Here is a 16,954-nt window from a genome sequence, read left to right as displayed (position 1 = left end):
GGGTCGGGAGGAGCCGGCAGGAATGTGCTGCCGTGCCCGCGAGGTGCTCGTCCAAATGCGCCCAGGGGGCGGCCGAGCATATCACCCTCCTCCGCGCCGTTGCCTCGTTGCGGCAGCGCTCCGGGTGCCCAAGGTGTGTGCGGTGCTCCTATGTCTTCATCCTCATGATCTGGGCTGTTTGTCCGATTGGGGTTTACAAATGTATCGCAGTGGGAATTGGTGATCAAAATCATACTTTGGAGGCCTGTCCATGTCCAAAATGACTTTTTTTTTGGGTGATCAGGGGTAGTATATAATTATTTTGTAAAACTCCATTCTTGGATAGTATGGCTGCCACAGCTATATGTTGCTCTAAGAAATGTACTCTACTTTTTATTAACATACATAATCACCATCGCTTCCCAAAACACACGCACACCAACACACTCTAATTAGTATTTACATTATGAACCTACTAATTATTTTTTGGAGGACTTGTTGATCATGGAGTTTACGCACGAATATGCCAGCTACGCTGCTGTGTCCTCCTGAGGGCTTGTACGATGCTATGCTTTTCTTTTTTAATGTTTCCTGTACACTCTAGCTTTCCTTTGCATTTACATGATTATTGAGCCTTCCTCTGCTCATTTTACTTCAAGTCTTCACAATGGAATCCAGGCCTGCAGTTACATTTCAAAGAGTTTTACATATGACGTTATCCTCGGAGACATACGTGCCACTTCCCAAGATTTGTCTGTTTGCTACTGACCTTAATTAACCCGGTTTCTGTACCGCAGAAGATCATATCATTCGCAGCGAACAAGCTTGTTATCTTGCTTCCTGCAGATAGTCTTCCTACTTTCTGCTGCTTCCCCCTCAGCCATATCTATCAAAAGTTCAGAAGCAGAATCAAGACCGCTGAATCATTTCTTTTTTAATTTACGATATTACATGTATGGCTTATATACTTTGATAAAATAAAAAAAGGCAGGCCAGTCTTCATTGAACATGGTTTTTTTGGGTTCCCTGGTTCTTGTTGGTGCATTGGTGATAATCACCTAATGTTAGTTCCATTTAGTACCAAGAACATGGTAACAACGGACTGGGAACAATTTTCAGAGTAAAGTCCGAAATTTGTAATCAGATAGAGATCTCCTAACAGTACATTGTGCTCAAGTACCGGAATTATTTTGCCTTTTTTTAACATAATAATAGTGTAGTCGATATAGAAAAAAAAAAGAAAGAAATTCATGTCACCTGAATGATACTAGGGCTTTTACTGCAGTTCAAGTAGATGAAGTCTTCCACCACTGCCATTGCCTCTACACTTGTTCCCTTTGGTATTGGCAGTGTCATGGAAGGTTTGCATCGTTTCTTCCAATCCTGCAAAAAGTTATATGTTTAACATTTCTTTTCATCTCATAGCTTTCAGAAGTCAAGTTTGATCCTTTAATTAATTAATTAATACCTTTAAGGCTGATCCTTCCACTTGAGCACCAGCACAGTACATCCAATCTTTATAAACTACAATGGCGCTAATGGATTTTTTCCTAATCCGCCAGCTTCTTTTAGGTGCCATTATCTCAATCTTGGATTCAACTGACATGTCTAGTTCCTGTTGACAATCTTTCTCTTTAGATATAGTGATCCAGGATACTGTTACATGCTTTTGTAACCAAGAAAACTAACCTGTATACTCAAGTCTGTGCAACCAAGGTAAGCTTTGCCCTGACATACAGCTAGAGATTTGACATGCTTGCCCCTGTACAATGTTTGGCTGCTTCTTGATGCACAAGAGAACTGTGACAATAAGAAGAATCAAAGTAAGAAACACTGTTACTGTAATGCGTCCCATTTGTTATTGTCTAGTGCATAGCAAGTCAATGAGTACCTTGAGAACATTGTTCTGTGTTAGTACAAGGATTTTTTCACCACAAATATCAAGCTTTTGCACAGCCTCTCTTGTCTGAATCACCTCAACACACTCGAGCTTGTGCTGTGCCATTTCCCATACCTGCAAATGATCTTGTAATTTAACATCCAGCAATTGATATTCCTTTGCGGCTTTAGCACTGCGGTTTTATTGGTTACCCGAATGGATTTGTCTGCTGATCCACTCAGAAGGTTCTCCCCAGTTTCCGATAGAGCAAAACAAGTCACTGCCTTCTTGTGCTCTTTTACCTCCCTGACGATTACTGCCCTTTGGCCTTTTATGTCCCATGCCTGCACAGAACACCCTAGTATTAGGAACATTTTAGTCAAGTAATTACTACTGCATGAACTGAAGCAGAGAACTTGGTGTGTAACAGTACAGAGTTTCTATCATTTTTCTAAAGTCCCTTTCCAAGTAACTTCTGTAACGCAATAAATTATGTTCTAATTTCTTAGATTTATTATGGGTAATTTGAAGCTATGGTTGTGATCTGAATTCTGACATATGGAATAAATCATTACCCTGATGGTTCCATTAGAATAACCAGCAAAAAGCTGCCCTCTGAAGAATGCTATAGCAGTTGCTGTGCCATTGCCAGGCTGACCAATTTCCAGGATTTGTGTATGTACACATGATACACGCTGCACTGACAACATCTGAAAATTAAATCTTATGTTTAAGAAACATTTAATGCAACAGCCTAGCTAGCAATGTTGTAAGGATGATCTCAGCATAGCTTTTGAAGTTAAGAATGGTAAGCCTAAAAGAACTTGTGAGATTTTTGTTGGAGTATATTGAGCCCATGTATAGAGGCCCATCTAGAGACCCATGTATAGGAACTATATATCTCACCCTTCTAGAGTTTGGAGGAATACAAGCCATTATTCTCTCTTACATAGTATCATTAGCCTAGCCCTCTCTCTCCCTCTTCCCGGCTGCCGCCGCCGCCGCCGCCATGGCCGGCCGGCCGCCGGCGCTACCTCTCTTCCCCTTCCCAGCGCCGCCCCTCTTCCCTTCTCTGCTCCCGTCTGCTCCCGTCTGGAATCAGCTGCTTACTCTGTTTCCTCAGGGCGCCGCCACCCCCTACGCGGCCCTCCCCTCTGCTCGCGGGTGCAGCGGCCGCCGCCTCCCCTGCTCTGGGTAGTCTGGGCGCAGCCGCCTCCCCTGCCCTGGGAGCCGGCGTTGCTCAACCGTCTTCCGTCCACTGCTTCTCCTGCTCCCACTCCACACCACGCTCTCTTCGGTACCCCTCCCCGCTACGACCACCTTCGGGTCTTCGGGTGTGCGTGTTACCCTAACACCTCCGCCACTGCTCCTCACAAGCTGGCGCCCCGCTCGACTCGTTGTGTGTTCCTCGGGTACTCTCCTGACCACAAAGGGTACCGATGCTTTGATCTCACCTCTCGCCGCGTCCTGATCTCCCGACACGTCGTCTTTGACGAGTCGGATTTCCCCTACTCCACCTCCTCCACACCTTCTCCTGACCCCGAGCTGGAGTCTCTGTTTCCGACTGACCCGGTGGTTCAGCCACTTTTTCCTGTCTGTCATTTCCCTGCAGGTTTTCCCGGTACACCGACACCGTTCCCGGTGATCCCTACTGCGCCGAGCGCGGCCCCGGTGCCCGCGGTCTCGGCGTCTCGCCTCGCGCGGCCCCCGGACCTCCGGTCGTGCCGCGCGCGGACCCGGTGTCTACCACTGCGCCACGCGCGGCCCAGGTGCCTCCCCCTGCACCTGTGCGGTATGCTCAGCCGGTGCAGGTGTACCGGCATCGGTCCGCGCCGACCCCGGTGCCGCAGCGGTACGCTGAGCCGGTGCAGGTGTACCGGCGTCGTTCGGCGTCGACACCGGCGCCGCCTCCTGCTCCGGAGTCCCCTGCGACGCCGACGCCGGAGCCGTCGCCGCCGCCGCCTCCTCCGGCTCCCTCTCGAGGCGAGCCGGAGGTGTACCACCCGCCAGTCATCCATCGGGATCCTTGGCATATCCATCCCATGGTGACTCGGCGGATGGCTTCTCAGGCCGCAACTCTCTCCGCTACCGAGGGAGAGTCGCGGGTCTCTCCAGTACCCTCCTCTGTCCGCGACGTCTTGGCGGATCCTCACTGGCGTCGCGCGATGGAAGAGGAGTACGCGGCTCTCCTTGCCAACCAGACGTGGGACCTCGTGCCGCGTCCGTCTGGTTGCAATGTGGTCACCGGCAAGTGGATCTGGACGCATAAGTGTCGGGCTGATGGCACACTGGAGCGCTACAAGGCTCGCTGGGTTCTCCGGGGGTTCACCCAGCGGCCTGGTGTGGACTACGATGAGACCTTCAGCCCAGTGGTGAAGCCTGCTACTGTGCGCACGGTCCTCTCGCTCGCGCTCTCTCGCTCCTGGCCTGTGCACCAGCTGGATGTAAAGAATGTGTTTCTTCACGGCACTCTGTCAGAGACAGTGTACTGCTCTCAGCCAGCCGGATTTGTGGACTCGAGTCGTCCGGATATGGTCTGCCGGCTCAACAAGTCCCTCTATGGTCTGAAGCAGGCTCCTCGGGCTTAGTACTCTCGGTTCGCCACGTTCTTGCTGACTTTGGGATTCACCGAGGCCAAGGCTGACACTTCTCTCTTCGTCTACCGCCATGGGGATGAGACTGCCTACCTGCTGTTCTATGTTGATGACATTGTGCTCACCGCCTCCAGTCAGCAGTTGCTTGAGCGCGTCATCTCCTTTCTGCAGCAGGAGTTTGCTATGAAGGATCTTGATCAGCTCCACCACTTCTTGGGCGTTACTGTTGAGACTCGCCCGTCTAGCGGCAGTATGCACTCGACATTCTGGAGCGGGCTGGGATGACTGATTGCAAGCCATGCTCCACTCCTGTCGATACTCAGGCGAAGCTGTCTGCTGATATGGGTGATCCGGTGGCTGATCCTACTGCCTACCGGAGTCTGGCTGGCGCTTTGCAGTACCTGACCTTCACCCGGCCGGATCTCACCTATGCCGTTCAGCAGGTCTGTCTTCACATGCATGATCCCAGGGAGTCTCATCTTGCTGCGCTGAAGCGTATCCTCCAGTACGTCCGTGGCACTGTTGGCTTCGGCTTGGTTCTTCACCGCTCTCCCACCTCTGAGCTGGTGGTCTACACCGACGCTGACTGGGCTGGCTGCTCGTACACTCGCCGCTCCACTTCCGGCTACGCCGTCTTCCTGGACGGCAACCTGGTCTCCTGGTCGTCCAAACGGCAACCGGTTGTCTCCCGCTCCAGTGCTGAGGCGGAGTACCGGGCTGTCGCTAACGGCGTGGCGGAGGCGTCTTGGCTTCGACAGCTCTTGGCGGAGCTCCACAACCCGCTCGCCAAGAGCACGCTCATCTACTGTGACAACGTCAGCGCCGTGTATCTCTCCACCAACTCCGTCCAACACCTGTGGACGAAGCATGTGGAGATCGACCTACACTTCGTGCGCGACAGAGTCGCCGCCGGCGATGTTCGGGTACTCCATGTCCCGACCACCTCCCAGTTTGCTGACATCTTCACCAAGGGACTGCTCTCCTCGACCTTCTCGGAGTTTCGCTCCAGCCTCAACGTAGCAGGTGGCTAGTTGTGGCTGCGGGGGGTCTTTGCCCTTTGTACTTTCTTCTTGTCCAGTCTTGAACACCGCTGCGTCGGTAGTTCAGACTGCGGGGGTGTTAGCTTTCTTGTTGTCCGGTCTTGAACACCGCTGCGCCGGTAGTTCAGACTGCGGGGGGTGTTGGAGTATATTGAGCCCATGTATAGAGGCCCATCTAGAGGCCCATGTATAGGAACCATAGTCACAGAATTTGGGGTCGATCCCGCGTTCCGTGACCCGGGTTCGTCGCCCCAATTCGCGGGTCGGGGACGACATGGGTCGACGACCCAAACCTGTCCGGTTCGGCGTCCTGCTGCGACTAAGCACAAATGGGCCGTCGTCCACGGGAGACGGGACGAGATGCAGACGAAGAGGAAGCGCTCCGTCCGCCGTCCGCTGGATCCTGGCCACAGGGGCGGCGCCGCCACCGCACCGTTCGCCGGCCGGAGAGCCTGGCCGCAGGGGGACGACGCTGCGCCGTCCGCCGGAGCTTGGCTGCAGGGGCGACGCCGTGCCGGGAGGCGTCGGAGCTCCAGTAGGCGGCGGCCAGGAGGCGGGGAGCTCCACTTGCAGGCTGCCGGCGGCGGAGGATGGGAGAGGAAGAGAGAGAGAGAGAGTGGTGGCGGAGAGGCAGAGGCTGCTCGCTGCTGCTCGCGTGAGAGTCGTGGGGAGTGGATGAGGGTTAGGTTAGGGAGTGGGTTGTGGGCTTTCGTGGGCTTTAGTTCGATGTTGGGCTGAGAATGTGTGAAAGTATGGTCCAATTATGTTGTCTTCTATTCGATGTCTGGCAGATTTCCTTCCGTATATTTAAAGATATGATCCACGACTCTTGGATCGAACCGGGTCATCGACCCAAATGCTACTGGGTCACGTACCAATTTTTGGGTCGTCGTTCCAAAGGGGTATACCCCTTCGTACCACACTTTTTTCAAATGTCGACCCTCGACCCCGTATCTCGACCCAATCGACCCTGGTACTTTGTGACTATGATAGGAACTATATATCCCACCCTTCTAGGGTTTGGAGGAATACAAGCCATTATTCTCTCCTACAATTTTAATAAGGACCATGTTGAACAGATATAATCTTAGCTCCTAATATAAGAAATCTACTTGAAGGCCTTCTGGAACAGAGGTAGTATGAAACAAATGAGGGAAGAGGAGGGGAGTTATTCCAACAATACTCACTGGTTTGCTGGAAAGAAAATAATCTGTAACTTGAAGTAATTCCTCAGCCATCCATGTGAATGATGAAAGCCTCCTCAGAGATTCTCGGGAACCCTCTGACAAGCTCATCAACATTTGCTTTCCTGTTGTTAGAAAATGTTAAATTTGTATAAATATAACGCTTTGAGGAATGAGGACTCCTTCAATTTGGCTTGAATGTTTACATTCCAAGAATCTTTAGGATGTGCAAAATGCCTCTTGAAATTTTAGTTCATATCAAAACATTCAATTGTAACTGAATATAAGATAATAATGATGTACTCTTTACCTTTTCCAGAGGTGTAATTATAGAGGCACATGCATGCTAAAACCCTTTCGTCAAGCTCAAACCCTGGATGCAGGTGACTTGCTATGTCATGTAACAAGATCTCACAAGCAGAGTATCTGATGTTAGTTTCACCAAGGGCAGCCAGCTCGCTTCCAAGCCATGCAGTGCATACAAGGCAATCATGTGAGGTTCCCTTCACCTTGCTCTGCATTCCTTTGGCTAAAGCTCTGATAAACGGTATCCCTATTTTAATAATTGCTCGTGCGGATTTACTGCCCCATGTGATTATTTCTGTATCCTGCATCATATATGACTGTTATTATTTTTTTCTTACCATTAGGTCAGTAATATTATTTTTGCCAAATGAAAGTCTTCTAATACTTAACCTGAAGGCAAGAATCAAGCCAGTCGATGCTCCTGATTGTATTTCTATGAGATGCTGATGTGAGACCTGCTTTCTTTGCAACCCATGCTGCAGTATACGATTCTCCTGACCAGGAATAAGTCCCTCCAAGGTTTGAAAGAAATGATGCTGATAGTGCCTGCACTTTACTGTTTTCTTGAGATGACAGAGAATCCAATAGAACTTCCATCGCTTCATCTTGGAACACACTCCTGCCATCTGATTTCTCCTGCAGAAAGGAATATAAAACCTGCTGCTTCAGATGGTGCGAGGTTCAATTGCTAGCTGCAATGTTGTGTTTTTGCATTATTAATGAAACCATAAAAAATATAGAGGAATTTGGAACAATAGAAACATTTTGGGGTATCTTTTTGGAAGTTCCTTTGTGGTTCTTTAACAGTTTAGAGCGCAAATGCTTATTCAGCCTAGAGTTATCTAGGACAGCTGACAGAGTATGTACCATTATATCTAGTTGCAGGAGAAGGCTAGCTGCTAAAACCCGATGTTCAGGTTCAGTTTGATGGAGGCAGGCCATCAATGTGTGCATAATTGCAATGCCTCCTTGCCGCCGTATTTCTTGGAGCAGAGAGTTTGCTGACGACCTGAAAGTTTGCACAATTCCACATGCTATTCAGGCAAATATATAACAAAATACACCTTTTCAGATTCTGCATCATACCGGGGAATCTGAAGAATCTCGTGGAAGTATTCAAGTGCAGCACACTTGGCACGGTGCTCTTTTTGTCTGAGAAGGTGAAGGAATGGGTCCACTGGAGTAGCCTGTGATAAGAACTTCTTGCAGTTTCCATTGAGACGCCCACATCTGATGAGAATAGCTGCCAGGGCGACACCTTCTTCCAAGTTGTTCTTCGCAACATCAAAAAGCTTAGACAGAATAGGAGGGGAGCTGAGGGAAGCCAAGTGGACATTGTTTGTTATATAGTCAAATGCCGTCACTAGGATCTCAATCAAAGATATCGATGCTGACGTCGGTGTAAGTGGAAGAATTGCGGGCCATTTTTTGGTGTCTGAGTTACAGGCAATATGCAGAAGCGAGGGCAGCAAATCCAAGTTTTTGATCTCTAAAGGTGTAGGGTCCAACAAGTATATCAGAATGGCTGCTTCATGCACATCTCTCTTCAATGCGGTGGCTAAATTGGATAAATGGAAGTCCTTTCTCTTGATGCCTCTCATCATATTTCTATCTTCAGATATCATGAGCAGTAGTACACAGACTGATGCCCTGATAACTTTGTCCTTCTTAGACGTTGAAATGCTGTCAAGCAGCTGGTCAAGGATGTCTTGCCTTACTGATGACCTGTGTCTCACCTCGTAAGTGTTGCTCAATAACTGCCATATAGTTGTTACCTCAGAGCCAGCATCTAGGCAGCTATCTAATCCATCTGAAACCAATAATTTTGATACCGCCTTCTCGAACCTCTCAAGAAAATCTACATGACTGTCCTTCCCCCAGCGTGAACTAACATCACTCCAGTCCTCACTGGTCGTGGATGTCTTGAATTTCCTGCTCATGCTTCCTCTGGAGACCAGATCAGACAGGGAACTTTTCTTGATAAATTTTGTCGAGAAGTTGCTGAAACATCGGAGATCACATCTCGGTGAGCACTGTGGAAACATGTCATCCTTGGAAGGATAGTTGGATGTGGAGTATGAGCCAGCGTTCTTCAGTTCTAGGACCGAATTTGACAGATTATTCAGTGAGCCATGTGATCTGTCTGACTGCAAGAAGTTTGGTTTCATCTTGCTGTCGTCCACATGGTATATCGGAGATTCTGGAGCGTATATCATTGCATTTTCAGGAGATGTGCACCATGTCAGATTCTTGTTCTGGCTTGATCTAAGCAAAGATGGTACCAAGATAAAGAAATTTTAGGTCAGGCAGCACAGGAAGCAGTATCGCGTATACTGTGAAATGGAGTACCTTTCATGGAGTTTAGCTGACAAGAAATCTGTATCTATTGGCATAATCTTTGCTGACCTTCCTTTGTCATATGGAGCTGCCTGCTTTAGATGAAATTAGATGCCATTAAAATCTAGGGGTTATCCCAATATTTCTAATATTGCAACAAAGACTTGTCTCAGCCCACATATACAAATTCCAGGAAATGATTTTGGTAAAAATTTAGTAACAACATATTCAGTTTTTACTGCTCTATTAGCAGGTCAGCATGGGCATGTATCTCCAATCATTTGCACTTTTAACTTGAGTGACGACAAACCGTTGTAAATAAAATTGTACTGCTGGTAAGTGTGGCACAACAAAAACTGAAATCAAGTTCTGCTGAAAATGGTAATTATAATAGTATGTCCCTTAACCACTATAATTTGCAATGAAGCTTTGCATGCTAGAACTGGGTATGTTTACCTCATTATCACTTTCTTCACTTGAATCAAGATGTGAGTAGAAGGAAACAGGTGAATCAGACTGGGACTCCTCAAGCATCTCATGGAGGCATCTGCTGTCAGAGCTCCCTTTAGTATCTTCATGGAAATCTTGATCTCTAATGCTGAGAAAATCCTTCAGCTCAGCAAAATCATCATGAGCACCAAACCGTGATCCAGAGGCTGTGTTCATTCCTTCATGATCAATTGACTTGGTTGTTCTATCCTGCAACAATGCCGGATCAACTGTCAGCTCCCAAATGCAGGTGGGATCAACTCTTTGTATGCACATACAGCATTGTATCAAGATATGTATAGAGAATATGATACTTACCTCCGAAGAATTCAGCCATCTTGAAACGACAGAGCTTCCCGATCTTCCTATCTGAAAACACCTGATCATGGAAGTATATATCTTCAGATTTCAGACAGACAACCCTGTCTTTCTTGTCTACACCTACAGATAGTAGCAAGCCACTACTGCAGACAGGGTATATAGACAATGTAGCAACTAGACTGACAGCATGATTTGACCTATTGGTTATTGAACTATATATAGCTGCAGGCAATGCAAAAGATGATCTCTCTAGATGGTACTATCATTCTGCAGGCATGCAGCTGCACTGGACGAGGATGGTTTAGTGTACATGCTCGTCTCAAGCTGCTGGGATGGTTCAGTGTACATGCTCGTCTCAAGCTGCTGGTGGAGAATCTTTGCCCCCAGCTTTGCTTCAGGCCTTAGGCAGGAATTTGAAGATGGCATTTGGCTAAAAAGGTGTGTGTGGCATTTGCCTTTAGAATCCCTTTCGGAAAAGGGAGTGTGCTGATCTTTCCCCTTTTGCTAATTTAAGGGGCTCCTAGAAACTGCTGATTTTTTGCCCATAACTTGTACAGGTATTTGTTTCAAATATTGGATGTTTTCAACAAAGAAAATCAAAAAAATTAAAGGACACATTTCGTTTCGGAAATCTCAAGATGGTGTCCCATTTGAAAAATTTTCAAGGAAAAAAAAGGCTTGTAAGTGTAATTTTGCTTATGAATTGGAAATTCGCAACCTTGCAGTTGTAACAGTTTTTGCCACTGTCATCAAAATATAGCTAATTTTTTAAAAAGCCCTCCATTTATGTTTGCATGCAGTGTTTCAAAGGCGTCGTCTAAGCGTCCAAGTAGACTCAGCTCGCCTTGGGTTACCGTGCCACCTTGTCTCCTGGACGTCGCCGCCTAGGCGTCTAGGTGCACCCAGCTCAGTTCGCCTCGCCTTACCGTCTTTAAAACACTATTTGCATGTAAAGCCACGGGGAATATTAACAAGCAAAAAAAGGATCTAAAAAGAGGTAAGAAGGACCTTGCGCAAAAGGGTAGGGATAACAAAATATTCTCCGGGAAAACTCTAACAGCTTTCAGCCCTACTTCATTTTTTTTTGAAAGAAATCACCGGCCCTACTTCAGCACATAACAATCCTATCATTCTGTCAGGAAAAGTTTTCGCCCGCTTTTCACTTTCCAATCGCCTCATCAGCGTGCCATGCAGCGTCACTCCCAAGTAGGAGTATACACCGTATACACGTACAATCATACCCGTCAGGATACGTACGCGCTTGCATACGCTAGATGTACGTTACCGTATACATATGCCGTTATAACTGCCGCGGTAAAGCCCCATCTTTTCCAACGAGCCGAGCGACTCACCCGCCATTTTCCACGCCGGCGGCGGCGACCACCTTGTAGTACATGAGCCAGTCCTTGTACCGCCTGGCCGCCTTGCGCGCCGCGTCCTCCTTGCCGGCGCCGCCGGCCCTGGCGAGCACGGCCTCGTCGAACAGCCCCTCCCAGAGCGCGCGCGGCGCGAGGCCGCCTCCCTCCTCGCCCGCGGCGGCGTCGGCGGCCACCGCGGTGGGGCACACGGCGACGGCCTGCAGGAGGTCCATGGCCATCTGCCACGCGTCCCCCTGCGCGCACCGCAAGAGCGCGAGGTAGAAGTAGGCGCACGCGGCGACGCGGCGGTTACCCAGCCCCGCCGTCTCGCCGTGCTCCGGCAGGAGCGCGGGGGCCTGCAACGCGTCCTCGACGCCCGCGAGGCAGGCGGCGGTGTCGCCGCCGGAGGCCGGTGGGAGGAACGCGTCGACGGCGCCGTGGAGCGCGGCGAGGACGGCCTCGTCGTCGTCTTCGTTTTTGGGCTCGGCGGGGTGGTGAGGAGGGTCATCGTCGCGGCGCGGGGCACGAGGCGCGAGCAGCGCGAGGCAGCGGCCGCGCGCGGCGTGGAGCGCGGCGGGGTCGGCGAGGAGCGCGCGCAGGTGGTGCTGGATGAAGGAGATGAGGGAGCTGATGGAGGCGCGCGGCGGCACCGCCATTATAGGCGCCGTCGGCATTGCGGCCGGTGTCGCCACAATGGCGCCGGTGCTCAGCGAACTCTTTCGCAGCCACCAGTGGCCTTGTAAGAGTGGTTCATGGGAAATGTTGAGCTGGTACGGGGAGCAACTGGTCCCTCCCCTCCCCTCTTGAGTTCATGGAAGCAAGCGTAGGAGTGGATTGCAGAGAGAGAGAGAGAGAGAGAGAGAGAGAGAGAGAGAGAGAGAGAGATTGGGGAGGTTAAATGTACCCGTGTGTGCGTGTGAGTGTGTGAAGAAATAAATATTAGGAATCAATCCAGTGAGAACAGCGGGGAGCAGAGCAGTACCTCTAAATCAGGCTTTCCCAATAATAAATCGAAGAATCTTTAAATTCGCTCCAACTCTAGCAATAGTCATTAAATCTAATAAATAATAGAATTTATAATAGAGAACTATATAAAGACTCCTAGCACTACTACAAAATAGGCCTTTCTTCCATGTCATTTGTCCCGGTTACCTTTGGGCCCGGGACAAAAGGTGGCTTTTGTCCCGGGTCCAACGGCTAGCCGGACCAACGTGGGGGACAGGGGCTTTTTGTCCCGGGTGGAGCCACCAACCCGGACAAAAGACCCCCCTTTTGTCCCGGTTGGTGGCTCCACCCGGGACAAAAGGTCCAACCCTTTTTATCCCGGGTGGTAACACCAACCGGGACAAAAGGGTGACCCTTTTGTCCCGGTTGGTGTTACCACCCGGGACAAAAGGCCCCTTTTATCCCGGTTGGTGTTACCAACCCGGACAAAAGGCCTCTCCACGTGATAGTTCAAAAAGAAGTTATTCTATACTGAGTCACGTGTACTACTTAGGTGAATTGGCAAGGAAACCATGCGTTGGGCAAGAGGTCCTGGGATCGAATCCCGTGGTGAGCGAAATTTTTTTTAACGTCAGACACCTTTTGTCCCGGTTCTTCCACCCGGGACAAAAGCCTCGAGAGGCTTTTGTCCCGGAAGCCTTGTCCCGGTTCCAAAACCGGGACAAAAGCCAGTTTGGAACCGGGACAAAAGGCCAAATCTGTAGTAGTGTAGAAATGAATTAATGTATTGTTTGACTTAAATATTTAAAATTGAGGTGGAAGATCTGCTGAAGTTGAGTTACGGTGCTACCGAGGGCCCATAGCAAATTTAGAATATGGATGGATAGAGTATGTATGTAAGTATTCACATTCCTGCAAAATTTAAGGATGAATAAAAATTTGTTTAAGAAGAAACAAAAAGAGAAATCAGCATATAAATAGTGGATCGTAGATCATAAACATTTTTACACGTCAACCATGCATGTGTTAGGAGCGGGGGGGAATATGGATAGGAATAGAAAGCTAATCCTTCTCAAAATCTAGCCATGATATGATTGTCATGAAACTGAACCCATCGAATCAAGTTTAAACTATAAGGATTTAAATCCTAATCCCCATTAGCCGGACAGAGCTAACAGACACTTTGTTCTGATATGGCACTGTATTTTACGGTTAGACACTGAGATGATCGTGTACATGCGTTCGACCTACATACTGTCAAGATAACGTTCTTTAATCCTTTCAGGGCTCAGGACTTTGTGCTTGATCTTACTGCATGACAAAAACTGAAACCCTGTCCTTATTCCAGGATCCAATCGTTAGTCCAAATTTGCACATATATGCTCCAGTCCATGCATTGCAACAAGTTGGAGACAGGAGATGCACGGTTACCACGCAGTTACAAGAATACAAGCAGCCTTGACCGTACCTGGAGTAAACTGCAGATCAGAATTCAGAAGAGATTGACCACCACCTTAGCTTGTGCTGCCAGCAGGCTTTGTGTCCAGTCAGATCAGAATCTGAATTGTGGAAATCGGCTCTTGGTTGCATGCGTAGTACACATGCATGCGTGGTGCGCCCACCAACAGCTCACCCGGAATGGGACGGCATGCATGCACAAGGAGACAATCCGGTCCGTTGAATTGGCGCTCCAATTGGTGGCGTGCATGCATGTGAAAACATGCATGATAATATTTACCACTTGTATTGGTTGGGATCTCTGAGCAGTGGGAGTTTTAATAGAAATTACTCATGCATGTCCCTGCATAGTTTCAAGGATTCATAGAATTTTGTATTTGAGAAAAGATGCATAGTTCACTTGTACTTTAAATTTAGGTTTGTGGTGGCATAGTTTGAGCACATATTATGAGTAAAGGCGCCAGGTAGGGGTGTCAATTGGTGATTCTTAGGTGCACCTCCAATCCTCTTTAGTTCAAAATTTTGTACTACTTTGAATAAAGAGGGTTGGAAGTACATAATAAGCACCCAAAAGCCCAGCCTACAAGTTCTGGTTGTTGGTGTGAACGGTGATCACCAGTCTAAACTGGTGAGCCGTTATTTTTGACCAACAATTAATGGGGGATTGATTGGAGCCCCCCAGAATTCTCCAGGGGAGTCCCCCAGTGCATGGTGCTCAAATATATAAGGGGATGAAACCCCAGGGCAGAGACACGTCCTAGAGACTGCCCTAAGCCTCTGCCCCTAAGAAACCCAATCCACTGAGCACTACAAGCACTAGGAAGAGGCTTCCTAAAGCCCCAATTGGCTAGAGAAAGAAGAAGAACAAGAACAAAGAAAAGAAAGGTAGTGGGAGCTCAAAATCAAAGGTACTGAACCCTAATCCGAGCCCCTGTTTGTGGTTCTCTCTTAGGCTAGTAATCCTAAACTATCTAACAATGGCACCAGAGCCATGTAGTCCTAAGTTTGAACCCAAGTTAAATACCAAAAGGCCCTTGTTCATGTTGTGAAGCTCATGTTCTTGCCTCTGTTGAGATCAAGATCACGCCCCAAATTATGTTAAACTGTACTAGGGTTCGAATTAAGCATACATAAGGAGGGGAATTGAATCAATTAAGCACTAATCCTACGAAATTCCCCAAAACCCCAAATCGGGAACCCTAGCTACAGTGAAATCCCAAAAAATATTCCCCAAACCCTAACCCTAAGATCTAAAGAAATGGCCCGGGGGCTTACCTGAGGGCCATCATGGCCACCGCTGTCGCCATGGCCGCCGCCGTGGCCATATCTGATGCGAGCGCGCGCTCGGGACTTGGCCCGGAGCCGCCTTGCAGGCCCCGCACCGGCCGGCGTCGACCCCACGCGCGCGCCACGAGGCCGCCGTGGCCGGCCGCCAGCCGGATCTGACGCCGCCGTGCCGTTGCTCGCCGTCACCGCCACGGATCTGGGGATCCCGCGCGCGGGAGGTGAGCCTTAGGGCACCGCGAGCCATGCTCGATGGGGCTGCGCGCCGGCCACAGCCGCACACACCTCCGGCGAGCAAAGCTCATCGGCGCCGCTGCCTCTCTCCGCGCCGGCGAGCGCTCCGCGCCGCAGTCGCCCTCTCGCTCGCTGCCACCGCGCTATCGGGTGAAGAGAGAGAGGGAGGAAAGAAATGAGCCTTAGGGCTCGCGCGCGGGGCGACCCAGCGCCCTTTTATACCGGCGCGCGCGCAGCGGCGTCTGTCGGATTTGATCCAACGGCTCGCGCGCATCGGGCGCCGCTCGGGCCGTGGCAGGCCGGCGGGGGGCGCGGCTGCTTTCCCGGCCCAGGCCCAGGTTGTTGGGCCTGGAGCTCGGGAGAAGAGGCGATTCGGCCAAATGGGCCAGGCCGAAATCGGCTGGGCTCAAAATGAGTTATTTGGGCTGAATTTTTGGTTAATATTTTTCCTAAAATTAAGAAATTAACTGTTGGGCTGCATAGTAATGGGCCAAAATAATGATGGACTGAATTCACTTAAGGGCTGGAAATAATGTCAAAATTTTAGAATGTTTTTCTCCTCTAGTTTTGACCTTTGGGCTGCGTAGTAATGGGCTCAAAAGAGCCTTTGGGCTAAGATAATTTTGTTTTAGGCCATAAATATGATTTTGATTTAAAGTATTATGAGTATGTATATTATTTCATGTTTAAATTTTGAAGATATTTTATTGACTTTTAGCAAATAACAATTAGAATAATAAGTTCTCTCATATTTATTTTATGATCTTTACATATTATGGCTATTACATGAAGCTATTGTTTTACTTGTCATAAGTAATGTTTTAATTAAGTAAGGCCAAAATTAAGTAAAATTATGGTAAATTTATGAATAATTAAGTTTTGTTTTTGCTTAAATAATATTGTTTTGAGCCAAACCTTATGGAAATTTTCTCCATTAATGATTAAGTATTTTTCCTTATGTTTATGATTAAGTATTCTCATTATGTTTTAATGCTTCACTTTATTTCTAAGGCATTTTATTATGTTTATATTTTGCCTTAATGCAATTTATGTTATCACTAAAAATAATGAAATACTCTCTAATTAAATTGGGATTATTTTCAGTGAAATTTTAGATTCAGTTTTAAGTCTATTTGAGACATTTATTTGTAAGGTTTATGTCTCAATTATGATGATGAATTACTTTCATTATGAAATTAAGCTATCTGCCACATACTTATGTGCCACTTAAATTGAGGCTTAATAATGAAGCATCTTATGACACATAAGTATTATCAATTATGTGAGTATGTTTTACTCACAAAAAAATTGATATACCCATAAGTTAAGCATGAAGCTTAAGACCCATTTTTGGGAAAATCAAATAATGACATCTTTTAATGGCCAGTCCTCTAAGAAATTAAATAATGGGCCATATTTATTTGATGTCATTAATACTTTTGCTTACATTTGAAAAATGTGCATCCTGTAGATAAGATCATTAAGGAATCATTTATTATAAAGATGGATGCACAAATTTTAATGACTAAGTGGCTCTATTTTATAA

General features: G+C 48.0%; 1 protein-coding gene across 1 annotated transcript; it reads right to left on the bottom strand.

Moving 5' to 3' along the window:
• Positions 1-286: 286 nt before the first annotated feature.
• LOC120665731 (putative E3 ubiquitin-protein ligase LIN-1) lies at positions 287-12,352 on the bottom strand. The gene is made up of 17 exons (XM_039945392.1): positions 11,482-12,352; positions 10,127-10,187; positions 9,776-10,018; positions 9,332-9,411; positions 8,069-9,247; positions 7,850-7,991; positions 7,373-7,618; positions 6,987-7,284; positions 6,680-6,801; positions 2,434-2,553; positions 2,071-2,202; positions 1,871-1,993; positions 1,669-1,779; positions 1,448-1,594; positions 1,237-1,362; positions 749-865; positions 287-659 (listed from the first exon to the last, which is right to left on the bottom strand). The coding sequence occupies exons 1-17, from the start codon at positions 12,159-12,161 to the stop codon at positions 642-644; spliced, it is 3,945 nt and encodes a 1,314-aa protein (XP_039801326.1). The 5' UTR covers positions 12,162-12,352; the 3' UTR covers positions 287-641.
• Between the last annotated feature and the right edge of the window lie 4,602 nt (positions 12,353-16,954).

This window comes from Panicum virgatum, chromosome 3N, assembly GCF_016808335.1.
Source record: "Panicum virgatum strain AP13 chromosome 3N, P.virgatum_v5, whole genome shotgun sequence".
Taxonomy (NCBI): Eukaryota; Viridiplantae; Streptophyta; class Magnoliopsida; order Poales; family Poaceae; genus Panicum; species Panicum virgatum.
Note: the sequence above shows the minus strand (reverse complement) of the source record. Positions and strands in the feature narration are given on the sequence as shown.

What these genes read in the sequence shown, in the direction of transcription:
- LOC120665731 (XM_039945392.1), bottom strand. Translation starts at nt 12,161, where the DNA reads ATGCCGACGGCGCCTATAATGGCGGTGCCGCCGCGCGCCTCCATCAGC. An exon ending in TAATTACACCTCTGGAAAAG is followed by an intron (nt 6,802 to 6,986) that starts GTAAAGAGTACA and finishes TTCTAACAACAG; the next exon opens with GAAAGCAAATGTTGATGAGC. An exon ending in ATTCTAATGGAACCATCAGG is followed by an intron (nt 2,203 to 2,433) that starts GTAATGATTTAT and finishes TGTTCTGTGCAG; the next exon opens with GCATGGGACATAAAAGGCCA.